Source organism: Nycticebus coucang, chromosome 11 (assembly GCF_027406575.1).
Source record: "Nycticebus coucang isolate mNycCou1 chromosome 11, mNycCou1.pri, whole genome shotgun sequence".
NCBI lineage: Eukaryota > Metazoa > Chordata > Mammalia > Primates > Lorisidae > Nycticebus > Nycticebus coucang.
Window position 1 is genome coordinate 47,385,853 of NC_069790.1, and position 23,366 is coordinate 47,409,218.

Consider the following 23,366-nt stretch of genomic DNA (forward strand, 5'->3'; position numbering starts at 1 on the left):
GGTTCTTCAGACAGGAAGATAATGCAATAAAAAAGGCAATAGATGACAGGATTGGGACCAGTGTATTTACTGGAGAAGGTGAAAAGTAGTTGAGTTCATGACATAACAGCTCATAGGATGTGGGATAAAAATGGAGAGAAGAGTGACTCCATCTTTTTTTCTTTCTTTTCTTTCTTTCTTTCTTTCTTGCTTTCTTGCTTTCTTGCTTTCATTTATTTTTTTTTACTGAGATTAGTCAGGCTGTGGGAGGACTAGGAAATAATATCCAGGTAAGTTTTAGATATGGCAAGTTTGAGAGCACTGTTAGACATTATGAGGCGGTGTCAAGTAAGTTGGTGTAGATAACAGTCTAAGAGTCTGGAGTTCAAGAGAGATGCCAAAGCTAGGTATAGACGTTAGAAAATCTTAGGCACGACGATGACAGCATTTAAAGCAATAAGAATGAATGAGACTATAGAGGGAGTGTATATAGATAAGAAAGATGAAACCAGGCACTAAGTTCTGGGGCATTGCTACCTTTCTCATACTTCCTGAGTAAATTAACCTCTCTGAATTATTTAGTCAAGTATTTGCTACATTTATTTTTCTGAATAACACTTTTCTTTTCATAGATGATTATCTATTAAAATTGCAGGGAACTTGAATTATGTAAAACATCTTTGGGGAAATGATTTAATTCATTGCCTCATCTTTCCAAATAATATTGCTTACAGAAAAAGCTATTAAATACCCATTTGACTTTATTTCAACCAGTTTTCATAGTGAAACAGGGAGTAAGATAGGATAATCAATTTGATAAAACTGGCAGTGGCACTAAATTATACACTTGCCTTGTTCCATTTAAAATGATAGTTAGCAAATATTTATCAGAAACAAAGAAGAAATTTCAAGTCATTTGTTTTCTTTCCCTGGAGATTTGTAAACAAAATTTTAGAAAATGGTTTCCATACATTTAAAGAGAAATATTACCCCTGCTTGGAATTATAAATTTTCTAAACCTGATAATCTTCAGGAAGAACATTTATTATCTCTGTTAGTTGAACATCTTCTCTCTTTAACATGGTTGAAGCTATCAGCTAGATTTCCAAAATGTACTAGAAAAAACTTTAAAAGTAAAAATTCAGATTTTTATATCAATATCCTATAAATGTAACAAGCAAATTTTGATTGTTTCAATCCATGCTATGCTGTATATATGAATGCAAAGCTCATACACACATCCTTTGATTTTATTTTTAGAGAAATAAACACTATCACAAACCATCTGGAATCCTGCAATTCCTAAAATAAAATCTATTTCTAGGAACAAGGTAAATCTTACAAGTATTTTGCCATGCCAAAAATTAAACTTTCCTACTTTTTAATCTTTGGAGAATAATCTCCTGGGAAAGTGCCCTATTTTTATTTGAACCACTTCACCTTCATTCTGTATTTTTTTTAAGTAAAAGTTTTGAGCTTTCATCAACTATTACTTCTGCACACATGGTTTAATAGTTATCCTTTAAAATAATACATATTATATATAGAAAATTCTTTTTTCTACAAAGAATGCAAACATGAAATTTGCCATGTCTGACTTACAGAAGGTTGGTGGTCAAAATTAGTAAACATTATTCTCATTTATGTGCTATTCTTAACTTGAACTGAGAGTAGAGCATCTCTATAATTTTGGGTATAAACAGAAAGCACAACTTTTATCAGCATTTCCTCTCCAGTTGCAAGATCTAAATTTTATAAACTGAATCAAGAGCCTGATAACAGTATCTTCATCCATGTTGTAACAAGGAAATTTAAATTATGCAACTTTTGTTTGAGAACATTTGTTGTTTTAGGACTTTCTTGAACTCTGGGAGAGTGCAGATTTCCCTGGAATCCAGGATGATGGTGCCAATTGATTCATCATTGCTCTTATTAGGAAATGCACAGAAGATGAACGAAGGGGGAGTTCAGGAACCCCTGTGCTGCTTTGGTCCATCAGCTATCTAAGTGAACAAAAGAGAAATGTGTTAACAGAATTTCCTGAATTAGCTTCTGTAAGAGATGAGGCTTACCTGATAGGTCACCCCTGAGACCAGACACTCAGCTGTAACTGGTAGATGTCATTTGTTTAATCTTCTTCTTCACAATTGAGAAAGCTAAAACCAAGCTCCAAGAAGTGGGATAACAAAACGAAATGATTGAGCATGAATACAATTCTGGTATGTAATTTGAACTATATCGTGTCAGCCAAATAGTTTGTTTTTGATAACTTATCAGAAAGTATGCACATGCAAATGAGCGCTACAGTACCCCTGAGTGTTTTGGAGCACCATCTCAAATAAGTGCTGTTAACATCACATGCCCAATGAAGACTCTAATTTTCTCATTTATGAAATTATAACAGTAATGATAATACCTAACTAAACATTGTAGGGGCTGAAGAGAATTGAGTGAGGTCATGGTTATGAAAGTGATTGCACATTCCTTAGTTTGATATGTAAATGTCAACTAAATGATGCAAAAATCAGAGACTCCTAAATAGATGTGTCTTCCACAATTGAACATTTCCTTCTCCATCAGCACCAGGAGGGTGGAAGAGGGCAGAGAAGTGTTACAGAGAGACTTCTCACCTAGGTGTGGTGGGGGGAACTGGGAGCTCTCTTAGCCAAGAAATACAAGTGCTAAGGGGAAGTTTAAAGAGGATGTTTCCTGTTGTCTTCAAATGAGACAAAAACCCAAGTTAATGCTAAAAGGTAGGAACACCAACTTTCCATAGAGAAACTGCTAAAGGATAGATCCCTATAGAGCTGTATAAAAGGCAGATGGACCAGACTTTCTATTCTCACCTTCTATTCAAAACAAATTAAGTAAGTAAACATTGAACATCTGCAGGCTTTTTTTTTTTTTTTCATTAGGCACCATTGTTCTTTGGGGGAAAAGCCCTGAGGAATACCCCTTCTGATTCCTGCCAGGAAAGAAAAGGAGGTGATCCCTGAAAATGAGGTGAGCTGTTTCATGAGTGCTCGGCTTATCATCTTGGTAGACTGGAGTGCCTATAAGAGAAGGAAATCAGCAAGAGGGATGCTTGCAGAGCTGCAGAGCACGCAGAGGCCACTGGCCGTATGGATGTTCTCAGTGGAGGGAGGTTTCCCTTTACCCCAGGAGGAGCGCATTTGATCACAGATACCTGCTTCTTACATAGACATTAAAGCATGAGTGGCTTACAGTGTGAGTGAAGGGAGGAAGGAAAACATGTCCTCTCACCGTTTGGTGAGTTGTATGGAAGGTCCTGTGAACACAGTGGATAAATAAAATAACTGGGCTCCAGCCATCTCATCAATAAGATGCTTCTTGTCAGACCTGGAAAAGGCAGTGGACTGAGGCAGGGACTTAAGGAAAGTTGAGGAAGGTTAGTCCTCCACAAAGCACTGTGCTGAAAGAAGTTCTGCTCAGGACAGAGAAAATTTCACGGAACCGTCTTCCACAAGGCAGTCCCTATTTGGACATCTGCCACGCAGAGGATGTCAATGACTAATGACAGCAGTCTCGCTTACCTGAGATTTTTGCCCCTGTTTCTTCCGTTTCTTCTCTGGACACCAACACCTTAGAGATAAAAAGACCAAAAAGCAAAAGTGTGATGGGGAGAAGGTGCAAAAAAAGAAAAACGAGAAAATATTTCCTTCTCCATATCCCTGAGCTGAAGGCTTGAGAAGAACAATTAAGTTTTTAGTTGGATGTGAGATTAAAGGATTAATTTAGAATGGATAAGGCTTTCTTTCCTTCTCTCTCTCTCTCTTTCTTTCTTATTTTTATATTATTTTTTATTGTTAGGGATTGATTGAGGGTACAAAGTACCAGGTTACACTGATTGTATTTGTTAGGTAAAGTCCCTCTTATAATTGTGACCCATCCCCAAGAGGTATGTTACACCCCATGACCTCCTCATCCCCTCCTCCCACCCCCCTGTTTGAAATTTAAAGCAATTAAAAAATAAAATTCTTCAGTGGCCCAGGCCTGTAATCCCAGCATCTTGGGAGGCCCAGGCAGGAGGATTGCTTGAGGCCAGGCATTCAAGACAAACCTGAGCAACATAGCAGAAATAGAAAAGTTAGCTGGGCATGGCTGTGCACCTGTAGTTCAAGCTACTTGAGAGGCTAAGGCAGGAGGATCACTTGAGCCCAGAAGTTTAAGGTTGCAGTGATCTGTAGGAGACTGAGCACCAGACTCATAAAAGCGGTCACTGGGAGTGAGACAATCGCCTGGCCAGCATGGAGATGTTTTGCAGTCTGGAGACAAGCCCTCAAGCAACTGAGTGCTTTAATGAGATAAGATAGGTCGCTCCTTAGCAAGCAGTATTGGACCTTGAATATGTGTGGAGCAACAGGGTGGGAGTTGAGCCACTGGAGAAAGAGCACATAGTGACTATTAAGCATGTGATCCTTGTGCGTGAGCCCCCCACACTTGTTGTATAATGTTTCAATAAAAGGTCATGGCAGAGGTTACTTGAGGCTTCCCTGCACTTATGGGAAGTCTGCTTCTTGCAAGCATTGTACTTCTAATCTGTGTCCTGGCTGTTTCCTTCCTTGTTGGGGTGCCACAGCAGGCACAGACAAAGGTTTGTAGTTTGGATGGTCAGGTAAAACATAGTCATGTTTATAAATACCTTTTAATAGTATTTCTTCGTGAATAATAAGATATCATTTATTTTTTCAAATTTATTCTAAAAGCATTATTTTTCCTTTCTAATGTAAATCTACAACCACATGAATTGATTTCTTTATGCATGGTGTGAAGTGGAAATATATACACAGATGCCAAAAGAAATGTATACATATTTTAAGAGATCTTGCTGGAAGTAACATTTATCATTCCTAAAAGGTGTGTATAAAATGGTACCTTCAATTCAACTTCAAAAAATAATACATAAATTAACAACTCTTAAAATGTGTATGTTTTTTTGGTACCCTCTTTATATTTTATCCTCAACATGAAATTGAATGACAGAAGCTTTTAAAATGAAATTATAGAATTTTTTCATGGCTGAACATTAAATTCCAGAAATGAGATAGCTACTACATGTAAAGTAATTGAAAATCTATAGACCTGCCAAAGTTGTTCTCAGTTGAAGGAGAGGGAGATTCAACTGCAATTTGAAATTCATGATTTGAGAAAAAGAAAGCTATTTTGTTTGAACTTTCACAGGGTTTAATTTGCTAAATATTTTATATATGTTTTTAAAAGGAAAACAAATCAGAAATATTTTGTCAGATAAAACGTTTTTATTTATTTATTTTGCAGTTTTTGGCCGGGACTGGGTTATATGGGGCCTGTGCCCTACTCCTTTGAGCCACAGGCAGAGCCCAAAATGTTTTTATTTTTTAAAAATCTCTGTATTACTACTGAGGTACATTTGCTCTTGAGGTATGCCTCTCAGTGACATCTATGAAGATTAAAATTCTGACTAAGGCTGGAGGCCAGGAATGCACAGTGTTAGCCGTGATCTATAGTTTTCTGTAACCTCTTTAAGAAATTGTCAGTGATGGACTACCATGCTATTTACTTTGTGGCTGGAGCCTGTGTTATCAGAGAGCCACCAACTACTAAGGTCAAACCAAAATATCATCTATAGAGGAGGAGACCCTGCTCTTGCTATCAGAATCGATAGTTTTATATGTTTACAGCAGAATATTTTCTTTTTTTTTTTTTTTTTGTTTTTTTTTTTGATTTTCTTTTCTTTTTTTTTTTTATTGTTGGGGATTCATTGAGGGTACAATAAGCCAGGTTACACTGATTGCAATTGTTAGGTAAAGTCCCTCTTACAATCATGTCTTGCCCCCATAAAGTGTGACACACACCAAGGCCCCGCCCACCTCCCTCCTTCCCTCTTTCTGTTTCCCCCCCCATAACCATAATTGTCATTAATTGTCCTCATATCAAAATTGAGTACATAGGATTCATGCTTCTCCATTCTTGTGATGCTTTACTAAGAATAATATCTTCCACGTCCATCCAGGTTAATACGAAGGATGTAAAGTCTCCATTTTTTTTAATGGCTGAATAGTATTCCATGGTATACATATACCACAGCTTGTTAATCCATTCCTGGGTTGGTGGGCATTTAGGCTGTTTCCACATTTTGGCGACTGTAAATTGAGCTGCAATAAACAGTCTAGTACAAGTGTCCTTATGATAAAAGGATTTCTTTCCTTCTGGGTAGATGCCCAGTAATGGGATTGCAGGATCAAATGGGAGGTCTAGCTTGAGTGCTTTGAGGATTCTCCATACTTCCTTCCAGAAAGGTTGTACTAGTTTGCAGTCCCACCAGCAGTGTAAAAGTGTTCCCTTCTCTCCACATCCACGCCAGCATCTGCAGTTTTGAGATTTTGTGATGTGGGCCATTCTCACTGGGGTTAGATGATATCTCAGGGTTGTTTTGATTTGCATTTCTCTAATATATAGAGATGATGAACATTTTTTCATGTGTTTGTTAGCCATTCGTCTGTCGTCTTTAGAGAAAGTTCTATTCATGTCTCTTGCCCATTGATATAAGGGATTGTTGGCTTTTTTCATGTGGATTAATTTGAGTTCTCTATAGATCCTAGTTATCAAGCTTTTGTCTGATTGAAAATATGCAAATATCCTTTCCCATTGTGTAGGTTGTCTCTTTGCTTTGGTTATTGTCTCCTTAGCTGTACAGAAGCTTTTCAGTTTAATGATGTCCCATTTGTTTATTTTTGTTGTTGTTGCAATTGCCATGGCACTCTTCTTCATGAAGTCTTTCCCCAGGCCAATATCTTCCAGTGTTTTTCCTATGCTTTCTTGGAGGGTTTTTATTGTTTCATGCCTTAAGTTTAAGTCCTTTATCCATCTTGAATCAATTTTTGTGAGTGGGGAAAGGTGTGGGTCCAGTTTCAGTCTTTTACATGTAGACATCCAGTTCTCCCAACACCATTTATTGAATAGGGAGTCTTTCCCCCAAGGTATGTTCTTGTTTGGTTTATCAAAGATTAGGTGGTTGTAAGATGTTAGTTTCATTTCTTGGTTTTCCATTCGATTCCAAGTGTCTATGTCTCTGTTTTTGTGCCAGTACCATGCTGTCTTGAGCACTATGGCTTTGTAGTACAGACTAAAATCTGGTATGCTGATGCCCCCAGCTTTATTTTTATTACAGAGAACTGCCTTAGCTATACGGGGTTTTTTCCAGTTCCATACAAAACGCAGAATCATTTTTTCCAAATCTTGAAAGTATGATGTTGGTATTTTGATAGGAATGGCATTGAATAGGTAGATTGCTTTGGGAAGTATGGACATTTTAACAATGTTGATTCTTCCCATCCATGAGCATGGTATGTTCTTCCATTTGTTAATATCCTCTGCTATTTCCTTTCTGAGGAGTTCATAGTTTTCTTTATACAGGTCCTTCACCTCCTTCGTTAGGTATATTCCTAGGTATTTGATTTTCTTTGAGACTATGGTGAAGGGAGTTGTGTCCTTAATTAGCTTCTCATCTTGACTGTTATTGGTGTACACAAAGGCTACTGACTTGTGGACATTGATTTTATATCCTGAAACATGACTGTATTTTTTGATGACTTCTAGGAGTCTTGTGGTTGAGTCTTTGGGGTTCTCTAAGTATAAGATCATGTCGTCAGCAAAGAGGGAGAGTTTGACCTCCTCTGCTCCCATTTGGATTCCCTTTATTTCCTTGTCTTGCCTAATTGTATTGGCTAGAACTTCCAGCACTATGTTGAATAGTAAAGGTGACAGAGGACAACCTTGTCTGGTTCCAGTTCTAAGAGGAAAAGCTTTCAGTTTTACTCCATTCAGTAAAATATTGGCTGTGGGTTTGTCATAGATAGCTTCAATCAGTTTTAGAAATGTGCCACCTATGCCTATACTCTTCAGAGTTCTAATTAGAAAAGGATGCTGGATTTTATCAAATGCTTTTTCTGCATCTATTGAGAGGATCATGTGATCTTTATTTTTGCCTCTGTTAATATGGTGGATAACGTTTATAGACTTGCGTATGTTAAACCAGCCTTGCATCCCTTACAGCAGAATATTTTCAATTGAAAACGACAATTTTGTAAACTTTGTCAGGACAAGTCTATACCTTAAATCATTGGGTGGGTGATCTCTTACCCATCACTTATAAATATAAAATGAATTCTTGCCCATTTGAATACAGCTTTATGGCCGTCTATCTGCTTTTTGTACATTTATCTGTCATTTTGTTCTCTTACAGCTGCCTGCTGACAGTGCCCTGTGGGCTGTCCTCACAAAAGTCCAAAGACTAATCTCACTGAATATCCACTCCCTCTCTTGTGTCTTACAGAAAGCTTTTGATTTGACCAGTCTCTGGATGTTTTACGTATTTTAATTTGTGCACAGAAAATACATTGAACTGTTATTCATAAAATACTTATGTAATAATTACTAAGCGTCAGGTGCTATTTCTAAGTGTTTCATAAATATAAACTCTGATTTTTCTAATAACAATGAAGCCGCTACTATTATTACTGTCATTCTACAGGTGAGAAGACTAAGCCACAGACAATAAGTGATATTTCCATGGTCATGCACGGCCATATAGCTCATTAATAATTGCATCAAGAAGACATGAGGGTCCGTGTCAGCAGTTTATATATGTCACCTTATTTAACTTTCCAGAAACCTGAGAAAATAGGCTCAAAATTTAAGCAAATCATCTGAGATAACACAATAATAGATAGATTAGTTAGAATATGAACCAAACTCAAAGCCCAAACTCTGCTATATTTATCTGTGTTTCCACCCTCTTCTCAATAATAACATTGACACATGAACAAAGAAAAGGCTGAGAACTTATAAGGCACTGTGTGACCTAAACTCCTGATATTGTGTCTAAAGATACAAGTTATTGGCATTTTACAGGTGCAGAACTGAGGGTGAGGGGATGGCTAAGTAATCTGCCCAAGAGTACGGGCAAGGCAGGAATTCGAAGCCAGACTTTCTTGCCTTTTAGGAACATTGCACTGCCTCCTGCTGTCTTGATTTAGGTTTCCCCAGAAGCAGACATTGCAAAAGAATTCTAGAGCAGTGGTTCTCAACCTTCCTAATGCCCCAGCCCTTTAATACAGTTCCTGTGGGTCAGGACCCACAGGTTGAGAATCGCTGTTAGAGAAACCAGAGGTGAGCTGGAAAACAAAGGTAATAATGTGGGCAAGTGAAACAGGGACGATAAAGAAGCCAATTAAATGCAGGTGACTACTGGGCCAATTGGAGGTTAAATCTCTTGAGGAACTCTGGGGAAAGCTGTAAAACAATTACGTTAGTTATTGGTTGAGGACTGCTGCTGAGAGACATTAGAACCCCAGCGTTTCTGACCTGCTCTGGGCAAGCTGCCAGCAAAAGCCTTCCAGCAAGGACATATAGATTCTGGCTGTGGGATGTTAGGCAGAAATTTTCTGGAGTTATGAAGATTGAGAGGATATGGGAGGCATAAACAGTGTCTTTGAAACCTAAACTTTTGACATTGTTGCTGGTGGTTTTCTAGAATTTATTTGCAAACTAGGAAAAATAATAATTATTTGATCAAAGAACTAGACTCTTTCAGGCTACACTTAAAGCAGTCTAACAGGAGCACTATGTGAATATTTCCTTTATAGTCCCTATGGTAGTAAATCTCTGACAGTATTTAAGTACGTTTTATTAAAAACTATAATTGGTGAGGTGGAGCAATATGGTGGACCAGAAGGATCATTTCGCTGAGCTCTCTTAGTACAACTGGGATAAAAAAGAGAACCCTGGGAGACCTTACCTGGTGTCATAGTTTAGGGTGCACAGCAAGGTGTGGCGTAGAGGGGAAATTCTGTGATATGGTGTGGTGGAAGTCTGACTCAGCAGGCAAGTATTTGGGAGCTGGCGAGAATGGCCAGCCCCATGCTGAGGTCCAGGGACAGGAGGAAGCCTTTTTGCAGTTTTCAGATTTCCAGATTTCAGATTTCACCTGTAGTTGAGTGGAAAGCTTGGAAGACTGGGCAGAGTCGAACAGTATACAGCAGCCAGACTTGAGTACTGGTCAGAGTAGATTTACCATTGGTTTGGTGGCTAGCAGGGAGCCACCATCTTGGGAAGGTCATGAGAAGGTCATGTGGGTGAGCCTCATAGCAAGGGCCTAAAGCACAGCTGTCTTTGAGCCGCCTGCTAGGATTAGAACGCCATTCTTGTGACGGGGAGAGTGACTCCAGCACCTCCATGATAGCCGTTGTCAAGGAAAACTGTGATACCTGCCTCTGACAGATTCTGGAGAACTTTAAGATCCCAACTCAGCAGGTCTGAATGCTGAGGAAACTATCAATTACCCAGTGCAACCAAGCTAGGCACCCAGGATCATGCCTGATAAGTACAGAAAGGTAGCTGGCTGGGTTCTCCCACTACTGAAAAAATCCCATAGTACCACCTGGTGTCCCAGCAATATATTGCAATGTATGTATTCCTATTAAAGTTTGTCCCTTTGTCCTTTCATTGCAAAGAAACATATATATACATAAACATATATATGTGTATATATATATACAGATGTTCATGCTGTTTTGGATATTTGTGCTTGTCTTCTTTTGTTTTGTTGTGTTTTGTTTTTGCTAATTTGTTTGCTTGCTTCTATACTTAACATCCATTTTTACTTTCATCAAGAGCAAGGGCTCCTGTATTCGTGATTACAATACTTCAACCTCATTTATTCTATTTCACTCCTCTCCATTCTGTCTTTTGATAGAAAGACTTTTCTCATCTTTCCCACATAAATTGTTCGTGCAACAGCTCAGACATCCCCTCCCTTCTTTTTGGTCTTTCTTCCTTCCATTTTTTCTCTTCTCTCTCTCTCCTTTATTTGATATAGCTGTATTTTTAATCTTTATCTATTCTTACATTGTTATTATTATCTTCTCTCTTTTCTTTTTTTTCATTTTTTGCTGAGAACTGGGGTGGCATGACTGTGGTCTGGTGGAAAGGTCACGGCAGTAGTAGAGCTCAAGGAGGTCAAGAGATTATGGTCTAGGGAACCCTTCTACCTTTGGCCATGGGAAGATAGTATCGGCAGGTCCACACTGTAGAATTTTTCTAGATCTTTTCCATTTTTATCTATTTTTTTCCTTCTTGTTTTTGCTTTTTTCCCCTCTCTTCCAATTTTTGGCACAGAAACAGTCTGGCTTTGCTCAGGCTGGTAAGGAACTCCTGATCTTGTGGAACCCACCCAGCCCAGCCCCTCTTGAGTTACAGGTGTGGCCTTAGCACTGTGCCAATCCATACCACTTCTATCACTCTCATTCTCTCTTCCTGTGCCCTTTTCTCTTGTTTCTTCAATTAATTCATTTCTTTCATCTCTTTTCCTTTTTTCTTTTTCTCTTTCCTTCTTTTATCTTCTTTCTTTTCCTCTTGATTCTCCCTATTCACTCTTTACACTTCTCTTCCTTTTGGCCTTATACCAAGAGGCCACATCAACACCTAACCTTTAAGACAGAGTAATTTGAAGCAAAAGAGGAAGTGAGAAGGAAAAAGGAGGACAAGGAGATGAACAAAAAGAATGCACACATGAGGAGGAACCTACAGAAAAAATCCCAACATGAAAAACCAAAACAGAGCAATTTCTCCGAGGGACCATAAGGCAGCTACTACAGATGACTCCACCTATAAAGAACTAATGTATTTGACAGAAATGAACTTTAAAATATGGATGATAAAAAATAAAGGGAATGGATGAAAAAATGAAAAGACAGAACCAGAAGATGATGAGAGATATACAGAATATAGAAAGGATATTGCAGAGCTTAAGGAAATGAAGATAACAATCAGGGAATGTAAAGATGCAGTAGAAAGTATCAAAAATAGATTAGACCATGGAGAAGGAAGAACCTTAGAGCTAGAGGATAAAGTTTTTGAGTTAACCCAGGTAGTTAAAGAGGCAGAAAAGAAGAGATAGAAAGCAGAATAGTCTCTTAGAGAATGACAAGACTTCATGAGGTGTTCAAACATATGAATAATAGGGATCCCTGAAGGAGTAGTGAAAACTTCCCACATTTTACTAATGATCCTGACATACTACTTTTAAATGGATATTGAATCCCAGGTCAACTCACCTAAAACAGAGCTTCTCCAAGAAACACTCTAGTCTGTCCAAAGTCAACATGAAAGAGAAAATTCTGTAAGCAAACAGGAGTAAGCACCAACTGACCTACAGGGCCAGAGCTATTAGGATGACAGCAGACTTTTCGACTGAAACCTTCCAAACCAAAAGAGAATGATCATCCATCTTCAACATTCTTAAACAAAAAAATTTGCAACCCAGAATTCTGTAATTGTTACAACAAAAAAATAAATAAATGGGACTTAATTAAACTGAAAAACTTCTGTACAGCTAAGGAGACAACAACCAAAGTGAATAGACAACCTACGCAACGGGAAAAGCTATTTGCATATTTTGAATCAGACAAAAGCTTGATGACTAGGATCTACCGAGAACTCAAATTAATTGACATAAAAAGAGCCAACAATCCCATATATCACTGAGCAAGAGACATGAATAGAACTTTCTCTAAAAAAGACAGATGTATGGCTAATAAACATACGAGAACAATGCTTATTGTCCCCAAGCATCAGAGAAATGCAAATCAAAACTAACCTGAGATACCACCCAAGTGATACCACATCACAAAGTCTCAAAGCTGCAGATGCTGGTATGGATGTGGAGAGAAGGGAACACTTTTACAATGCTGGTGGGATTGCAAACTAATAGAACCTTTTCAGAAGGAAGTATGGCAAATCCTCAAAGAAGTCAAACTAGATATCCCATTTAATCCTGCAATCCCATTTCTGGGCATCTACCCAAAAGAAAATATCTTTTTATCATAAGGACATTTGTACTAGGCTGTTTATTGCAGCTCAATTTATAAGCACCAAAATGTGAAAACAACCTAAATGCCCACTAATCCGGGAATGTATAAGCAAGCAATGGTATATGTATACTGTGGAATACTATTCAGCCATTAAAAAAGATGGAGACTTAAGAGAATGGAAAGAGAGGAAGTTAACAACTTAATGGGAGATATCAAGCAACTGGAAAAGGAAGAACATTCCAACCCCAAACCCAGTAGAAGAAAAGAAATAACCAAAATTAGAGCAGAATTAAATGAAATTGAAAACAAAAGAATTATACAACAGATCAATAAATCAAAAAGTTGTTTTTTTGAAATGGTCAATAAAATAGATAAACCTTTGGCTAACCTTACCAGAAAAAAAAGAGTAAATTCTCTAATTTCATCAATCAGAAACAACAAAGATGAAATAACAACAGACTCCTCAGAAATTCAAAAAATCCTTAATAAATATTACAAAAAACTTTATTCTCAGAAATATGAAAATCTGAAGGAAATTGACCAATACTTGGAAGCACGTCACCTTCCAAGTCTTAGCCAGAATCAAGTGGACATGTTGAACAGGCCCATATCAAGTTCTGAAATAGCATCAACCATATGAAATCTCCCTAAAAAGAAAAGCCCGGAATCAGATATCTTCACATCAGAATTCTACCAAACCTTTAAATAGCAACTAGTACCTATATTATTCAACATGTTCCAAAATGTAGAGAAAGAAGGAAGACTACCCAACATGTTCTATGAAACAAACATCACCCTGATTCCCAAACCAGGAAAAGACCCAACAAGAAAAGAAACTTATAAACCAATATCACTAATGAATATAGATGCAAAAATATTCAACAAGATCCTAACAAACAGAATCCAGCAATACATCAAACAAATTATACATCATGACCAAGTTGAATTTTATCCCAGGGTCTCAAGGCTGGTTTAATATACGTAAATCTATAAGTATAATTCAGCACATAAACAAATTAAAAAACAAAGACCATATGATTCTCTCAATTGATGCAGAAAAAGATTTTGATAATATCCAGCATCCCCTCATGATCAGGACACTTAAGAAAATTGGTATAGAAGGGACATTTCTTAAACTGAAAGAGGCCATCTACAGCAAACCCACAGCCAATATCATATTGAATGGAGTTAAATTGAAATCATTTCCACTCAGATCAGGAACCAGACAAGGCTGCCCATTGTCTCCACTGCTCTCTAACACTGTAATGGAAGTTTTAGTCATTGCAATTAGGGAAGAAAAGGCAATCAAGGGTATCCATATAGGGTCAGAAGAGATCAAACTTTCGCTCTTTGCAGATGATATGATTGTATATCTGGAAAACACCAGGGATTTTACTAAAAAACTCTTAGAAGTGATCAAGGAATACAGCAGTGTCTCAGGTTACAAAATCAACATTTATAAATCGGTAGCCTTTATATATACCAACAATAGTCAAGCTGAAAAAACAAGGACTCTATTCCATTCACAGTAGTGCTAAAGAAGATGAAATATTTGGGAGTTTATCTAACAAAGGATGTGAAAGATCTCTATAAAGAGAACTATGAAACTCTTAAGAAAAAAAAATAGCTGAAAATGTTAACAAATGGAAAAACATACCATGCTCATGGCTGGGAAGAATCAACATTGCTAAAATGTCCATAGTACCCAGAGCAATATACAATTTTAATGCAATCCCTATTAAAGCTCCACTGTCATACTTTAAAGATCTTGAAAAAATAATACTTCATTTTATTTGGAATCATAAAAATCCTCAAATAACCAAGACATTACGCAGAAATAAAAACAAAGCAGGAGGAATCATGCTACCGGACCTCAGAGTATACTATAAATCGATAGTGATCAAAACAGCATGGTACTGGCACAAAAACAGAGGGGTATATTTATGGAACAGACTAGAGAACCAAGAGATTAACCCACCTACTTACCGTAATTTGATCTTTGACAAGCCAATTTAAAAACATTCAGTGGGGGGAAAAGATTCCCTATTTAACAAATGGTCCTGGGTATGTGCTGGCTGCCAACCTGTAGAAGACTGAAACTGGACCCACACCTTTCACCATTAACTAAGATAGACTCTCACTGGATTAAAGATTTAAACTTAAGACATGAAACTATAAAAATACTAGAAGACAGTGCAGGGAAAACCCTTGAAGAAATTGGTCTTGGTGAATATTTTATGAGGAGGACACCCCAGGCAATTGAAGCATCTTCAAAAATACACTACTGGGACCTGATCAAACTAAAAAGCTTCTGCACAACCAAGGACATAGTAAATAAAGCAAACAAACAGCCCTCAGAATTGGAGAAGATATTTGCAAGTTATGTGTCTGACAAAGGTTTAATAACCAGAATCCACAGATAACTCAAACGTATAAGGGAGGAAAGAACAAGTGATCCCATTGCAGTCTGGGCAAGGGACTTGAAGAGAAACTTCTCTGAAGAAGACAGGCACATGGCCTACAGACATATGAAAAAATGCTCATCATCCTTAATCATCAGAGAAATGCAAATCGAAACTACTTTGAGATATCATCTAAATCCAGTAAGATTAGCCCATATCACAAAATCCCAAGACCAGAGATGTCAGCGTGGATGTGGAGAAAAGGGAACACTTCTACACTGCTGGTGGGAATGCAAATTAATACATTCCTTTTAGAAAGGTGTTTGGAGAACACTTAGAGATCTAAAAATACACCTGCCATTCAATCCTATAATTCCTCTGCTAGGTATATACCCAGAAGACCAAAAATCACATTATAACAAAGATTTTTTTTTTTTTGGTGGTTTTTGGCTGGGGCTAGGTTTGAACCCACCACCTCTGGCATATGGGACCGGCGCCCTACTCCTTGAGCCACGGGTGCCACCCTATAACAAAGATATTTGTACCAGAATGTTTATTGCAGCCCAATTCATAATTGCTAAGTCATGGAAAAAGCCCAAGTGCCCATCGATCCACAAATGGATTAATAAATTGTGGTATATGTACACTATGGAATATTATGCAGCCTTAAAGAAAGATGGAGACTTTACCTCTTTCAAGTTTACATTGATGGAGCTGGAACATATTCTTCTTAGTAAAGTATCTCAAGAATGGAAGAAAAAGTATCCAATGTACTCAGCCCTACTATGAAATTAATTTATGGCTTTTATATGAAAGCTATAACCCAGTTATAACCTAAGAATATGGGGAAGGGCAAGAGGGAGAGGTCGGGGGAGGGAGGATGGGCGAAGGGAGGGTGATTGGTGGGATTACACCTGCGGTGCATCTTACAAGGGTGCATGTGAAACTTAGTAAATGTAGGATACAAATGTCTGAACACAATAACTAAGAAAAAAATAAATAATAAAAAAATAAAATAATTTTTATTTTTGGGAAGCTATTTTGGGAAGATGAGGCAGGAGCCCTGGAGTTTGTGGTTGCTGTGAGCTAGGCTGATGCCACAGCACTCTAGCTTGGGGCAACAGAAATAGACTCTGTCTCAAAACAACAAAAATACAAATACTACCTTTCTAAATGTAAAAAAAAAAAAAAATTTGAAGGTTCGAAATTATATGGAATATTCTCTGACTACAGTAGTATTAAAGTGGAAATCAATAACAATAAAATTTCCCAGTAGAATTTTCTTAAATGATGGAAATGATGGGAAGATTTTTGTTGCCCCAAATGATAGTCACTATCCACATATGACTATTGAACACTTGAAATGTCATTAGATCAACTTAGCTACTGAGTTTTTAATTTTAATGGTAATTTTAATATGCATGCATGACCAGTGGCTACTGTACTAAACAGCATGAATCTAGACAATCTCCAAGTGTTTGGAAACAAGGAACATATTTCTAATAATCCTTAGGCTATATAGGATTTATATTTCACAAGGGAGGTTAGAGAATATAAGAATAGAATGATAACGAAACACCATTTCAAACTTCACAGGATAGAAATGAAGCAGTACTGAGAGGAAGGTTTATAGTTTTGAATGTCAATGTTTAAAAGGAGGAAAGAAGTTAATTTACCAGTGATAAAAGCTTGTACTTAGAAGAAAGAAAGGGTAGAGTGAATTAAACCCAAAATTTAAATAGAGAAAGAAACAAATTAGAGTGAAATCAAGGACATAGAAAACAATCGAGAAAATTAACAAATTGAATTCCTTGAAAAAGGTCCGTAAGATTGCCAAACCTCTAACATCAAGAAAAAATGAGAAAACACAAATTGCCGACATCAGCATTGCAAGAGGTTACAAAACTACAGATTCTACAGACAATAAAATGATAGCAAGGGGATATTAAAGATGATTTTGTACTAATAAAGTCAACAAATCAGCTAAGATGGACATAGTTTTTGAAAAGCATAACTTACTTAAACTGGCACAACAAAAAAGAGAAAATCGAAACAGCCTATAGTTATTCAACGCTTTTATTTGCAAGTGCAATACAAATTCAATATTTCTGTTCTATAAAATATATACTCATTTTTTATTATAAATATGCTGTCTGTAAAAATGAATTTTCCTACCAAGCCTTATCTGAATGATCCAGAATCCTCTGCTGTTGACTTCAGCATGCCATGCAAATGTTCTACTTTTCTACCTGACCCACAACCTGAAGATACTAGGAGATGCTGCTCTCCCCAGAGATGAAGTGGAGACCGAGGGAATGGAGAGAGGACACGTTTAGGGAGAAGAATGCACCAAAATATGATGAGATGTATATTATAGGGCTGTGGTAAGAGTTAAGGTGAGATGGAGCCTGTGGAAGTAAAATGCGATATGCATCTAATGCTCTTGGCATGATGCCTGCTTCATAGCAGATACTCAATAAATAGTCCTTGTCCCCTGTAGGGCACCATTATTTGCCGAGATATGACTTTGTCTTTCTGTATGGAAACCTATAGGTTATATTTGGGAAAATGTTGTCCTTTTCATACTTTCCTTATAAAAGACATTTGGAATATAAAATAGTATAATTGGGTAGTAATTATAAAATGTTGATGTCAGTATTCAACAATGAAACCTGAACTTTTTGCATACCTGATCTGACATGTCTTCACAAACTTTTCTTCCACACGATCCATAAATGCACTGTATGCATCACGCCACCTTCTGTGTCTCTGTAGGAGAATGGTACAAAGGAAGTCAATGAAAGCAAACGTATTCATTTTAATTGCTGTTTATTAAAAAAAAAAACTATTTAATAGTCTTTGCTTAAAAAGCTTATATGTACCACACACTCACATCTTGTTCTTCTGATCCTATTATCCAGGCATGCAGGATTTACAAAGCAGCCTAAGGTAGAATTTGAGCCGTGCTAAACATATGTGTTCTCAACATTGTTTTATGCATGTACTACAAAGTCTTCTTGTCAGAACTTCTTACTTGAGTATAATTCAATAAATTGCTCACAAGCTCCCAGTGAGGTAGGAGTAAGTTTGGAAAAAATTCCTTATGCTATTTAGGCCTTAGTCCACCATACCAAGTATCTTTGTGATGAGAAAAGAAAATCCAAATTTTTGGATAATCCACTATTTGCATCTCAAGAAAAAGAAGAGGTATAAATACTTTATTTTCAAAGTTAAAAGTATCTTTTACTGTACACATGTACACTACAACAAATTAAAAACTCCTGCATTAAAGCGATTCTGACAACAGTGCCAGAAACATTTCCCTATAGCTAAGGACAAGAGTTCAACTCACTGTGTATGAGGCAGATCTCACAGGCCATGGGGCTTTTGTCAGAATTAGTTTTGAGTCCCAGGTGCATTCACAAGGCTTGTAAGTAATAAATCTTTCCATTGAGTTCTTCTTTTTATCATCTTTCAGTAAATGACTCCCCTGTTCTAAACCTAGGAAGAGAAATAAGAAATTATCAATGACACATGTCTTTCTTTGTTCATGAAGCCTCTCAGGTATGGTATCAGTTTTGGAGATCAGAACCAAAGGGTGGTAAATTGCCAGAAAATTGATAAATGAAAATTTAAATAACCTTTATTATTTCCTTTCTCATTTTGCAATTATAAAATCATTTTGAAAAGAAGAAAATAAAACACAAACACGATCCTACTATCCAGAGACAATTACTGTTCACATCCTATTGTTTGTTTTAATTGACATATAATTATAATAAGTAGACATTGCATTAATGTATTATTCATACTTTTCCAAAGAAGTAATGCTGAATAATCAAAATGAACTACAGGTCATAATAATAATAATGGCGTGTGTGTGCATGTGTCTATCACGTACACGTACATCTTCACAGTACACTATTAACTAAGTGTTTTATCTATGGTGTTAGGTGATTTAACGCCCAACATATCTCTACCACGGAGAGTTTTTGTCATCTTCATTTACAGTTGGGGAAACCAAGAGACGGGTCAGGTAATGAGGTTTAGAGTAATGAAGGCAAGATTCAAAGCTGCACAGCTTGGCTTCAGAGTTTATTCTCTTAAGCCTTACACTATTTGTTCCCTAAACATAACACTCTGAGTTACAAACTCAGACTCCAATATCATGCTAAAAGTTATGGTTAGTTCTATGAAGCGAGTGTATGATGCCCCATGATCATATCAATGTACACAGCTATGATTTAATAAAAAAAAATAATAAAAAAAGTTATGGTTAGCAATGTAAATGGCTTGTTGCAAATAGTTTTTTAATTTACCACATTATTAAAGATAAGCAAAACTCTCCTTTATTATTTTTTTATTTCCTATTAAAATGAGGGTACATGAAACTAGGCCACATTGTTTAAAAAACCGAATTAGTTATAAGCTTTTGCATAACCTATCATTAATATATAATATAGTTTTTTGCAATATTCATTAACTCTATAACAACTTACCTGTACTTAAGAATTGTGACTTAAATTTTATTCCACAAGGATCCTTTTCACAAGTTGTCACAAAGTTTGGTAAATCAGCTTCATACTAGATATGTAAAGAGAAGATTGAATTACTACTGATATTTTGTTTCTTACCATAGTTGGAATCTGATTTTTTCCAACAGTACAATGTGATTTTGAGGGTTTTGTAGCATTTAAAACATATATATGAAAATTGTAAAGAATAATCTAAAATCTAAATTCTGTATAAACAATTCATTTTATGGAGAGGAGTACTTCGACTACCCTTGTATTAGTAGGCCAGAAATAGTATCTTAAATAGCACGAAATTAATAAAATTTATTCAAAGTTTGACAATTTATTCAATTTATTCTCCCCCCCCTTTTTTTTGAGATAGAGTTTTATTATGTCGCCCTCGGTAGAATGCTGTGGTGTCACAGCTCACAGCAACCTCAAACTCTTGGGCTTAAGTGATTCTTTTGCCTCAGCCTCCTAAGTAGCTGGGACTACAGGTGCCCACACAATGCCTGGCTATTTTTTTTTGGAGTTGTTTAGCTGGCCCGGCCTGGGTTCAAACCTGCCACCCTTGGTATATGTGGCTGGCGCTGTAATCACTGTGCTATAGATGCCGAGCTGACAATTTATTCTTAAATTCAATCTTAATCTTAATCTATAGCAAACAGAGTAATATGTTATTTTTCTGGAGCTGAATTTGTTATAGAAACATAGCAAAAATATTGGACAAAGCTAAATAATTTGCTAAGTCTGTAATGGAGAAAGTACTGATTGTTTTAGGAAGCTACAAAACAAAGCGTGGTTTCTAAAGTGGTTTAAATGAACCAATTTGAACTGAAATATAATTGCACACTCCAGAAAGTGATCAAATAAAATAACACAAAATGTTTCCACTAAAAAACTGAAACAATGTGGCACAAAACAGGGAACTGAGAGTACAAAGCAGAATTTTCACAGGACTCTTTCTAATAAGTGACTCTAGGTCCTGCCACAAGCATATAGGAAAGTATTAAAAATTTTGAAGAAGGAGATTATCTAACATAAGATTTTTCACTCCTTGACCAAAAACATACCTGAGGCCAAATTAGTTTAAAAATTCTTCACTGAGGTTTAATTTGTGAAAATACTGACATCTAGTGGTTGCATAATTTATAACATGCTGCCTCCAATTCACTCATTAACAGCAACAAATAAATCCAGCTAAAATAAAAATTGATTCAAGATGGATAAAAGACCTAAACTTAAGGCATCAGACAGTAAAATCCCCAAAGAAATCATGGGAAAAGCACCTGCATATATAGGCCTGGGGAAAGACTTTATGAAGAAGACTTCCATGGCAATTACAACAACAAAAATAAACAAATGGGACTTAATTAAGCTGAAAAGCTTCTGTATAGCTAAGGAGACAACAAACAAAGAAAATACACAACCTACACAGTGCATATTTTGAATCAGATAAAATCTTGATAACTAGGATCTATAGATAACTCAAATTAATCAACATTAAAAAAGCCAACAATCCTTTAAATAACTGGGCAAAAGAGATGAATAGAACCTTCTCTAAAGAAGACAGATGAATGGCTAACATGAATAAATGCTCATCATCCCTAATTATTAGAGAAATTCAAATAAAAACCACTCTGAGTTATCATCTAACCCCAGTGAGAATGGCCCACATCGCAAAATCTCAAAACTGCCGATGCTGGCATGGATGTGGAGAGAAGGGAACACTTTTTTTTTTTGTTGTTGTTGGGGATTCATTGAAGGTACAATAAGCCAGGTTACACTGATTGCAATTGTTAGATAAAGTCCCTCTTGCAATCATGTCTTGCCCCCATAAAGTGTGACACACACCAAGGCCCCACTCCCCTCCCTCCGTCCCTCTTTCTGCTTCCCCCCTCATAACCTTAATTGTCATTAATTGTCCTCATATCAAAATTGAGTAAATAGGATTCATGCTTCTCCATTCTTGTGATGCTTTACTAAGAATAATGTCTTCCACTTCCATCCAGGTTAATACGAAGGATGTAAAGTCTCCATTTTTTTTAATGGCTGAATAGAGAAGGGAACACTTTTACACTGTTGGTGGGACTGCAAACTAATAGAATTTTTTTTGAAGGAAGTATGGAGAATCCTCAAAGAATTCAAATTAGACCTCCCATTTGATCCTGCAATCCCATTACTAAAAAATCCTTTCACCATCAGGACACTTGTACTAGACTGTTTATCGCAACTCAGTTTACAATTGCCAAAATGTGGAAACAGCCTAAATGCCTACTAACTCAGGAATGGATTAACAAGTGGGGGTATATGTTACTATGGAATACTGTTCTGCCATTAAAAAAAGATAGAGACTTTTCATCTTTTGTATTAACCTGGATGGAAGTGGAACACATTCTTCTTAGAAAAGCATCACAAGAATGGAGAAGCAAGAATCCTATGTACTCAATTCTGATGTGAGGACAATTAGTGACTTAGTACATGGTGAGGGGGAAAGGGAGAGCAGAAAGAGGGAAAGAGGGAAGGGGGTGGTGCATCATGGTGGGTAACACGCCTTTTGGGGTGGGACACAGTTATAAGAGAGACTTTACCTAACAAATGCAATCAATGTAACCTGGTTCTTTGCACTCTCAATCAATCCCCAACAATAAAAAATTAAATAAATAATAAAAATGTCCCCCATTCCTCGAACTTTACTTACCTGAATTTGTAATTCTGTCACAAGTTATATACTGAAATAAACCAATAAAATTAAATATTTAACTTACCTCCCTCATCTTCAAAAGGGAACATATCTCATTTACTACAAATGGAAGTTTTCAGATGCTCTGAACTTGTAAAGAAAGTTTGATGGAGGTTTCCTAGAGTTTTCCCAAATTTTATCGTAATAGCTCATAAGAGTTAACATTTATTGAATGTAGCAACATTCCAGACTCTGTTGTGCTTTTCATATGTTGGCTCCTTCATTACTTAAAATAATCATATAAAATGTGATTATTACTTACACACGTAAGTAAGGACAGAGGCTTAGCAACTTGCCCAAAGGTATTAAAAAGTAAAAGAACAGAAGCCATGCTGTTAACTACTACCCCATATTTTTACATTCTAGCTCACATTTTTTACACCCTCAGTCCTATTTTTCTCTCTCTGCCTGGCAAGAGTCATATTTATTCACTAAATTATAGATCTAGGTATAGGTATTCATATTCCAGTGGAATTACATTTTGACATCATTTCCATCGCCATAGTCCTCACCACCATTTTGAATCATAAATCTAATTGTTGCCCACAATTATTTGAATTATTAATCACCAGAAAAACTCATTAAAGGTAACAGGATATCCTTTTCTGGAAATTCTTATTAATTCATCCATTTGTTCCATAAATTTATTTCATTACTGCTAGATAATAAAGTCTTGGCAACTGTTGTCTGTTCTCCAATCATATCTAAATCTATTCTCTTTAAATTTAAGAAAGCTCATCACTCCACCTGACAGTTAAAACACCATCAGAAACAATAACCAAGGTATTAAGGTCTGGGACTGCAAACTAATAGAATTTTTTATCACAGCTGCAAGTTAATAGAATATTTATCACAG

General features: G+C 36.6%; 1 protein-coding gene across 2 annotated transcripts in view; it reads right to left on the reverse strand.

Moving 5' to 3' along the window:
* Positions 1-738: 738 nt before the first annotated feature.
* The window catches only part of LOC128598752 (uncharacterized), a 29,136-nt gene continuing 6,508 nt past the window's right edge, over positions 739-23,366 (reverse strand). Inside the window, exons 3-7 of one of the 2 annotated variants that reach the window (XM_053609509.1) lie at positions 19,753-19,837; positions 18,606-18,748; positions 17,943-18,022; positions 3,534-3,582; positions 739-1,982 (exon numbers count right to left, since the gene is read on the reverse strand). In XM_053609509.1, coding sequence (XP_053465484.1) covers positions 1,947-1,982; positions 3,534-3,582; positions 17,943-18,022; positions 18,606-18,748; positions 19,753-19,837 — 393 coding nt within the window. In that variant the 3' untranslated portion in view covers positions 739-1,946. Of the gene's footprint in view, positions 1,983-3,533; positions 3,583-17,942; positions 18,023-18,605; positions 18,755-19,752; positions 19,838-23,366 lie in introns of both variants that reach the window. The other variant, XM_053609510.1, reaches the window with a different exon arrangement.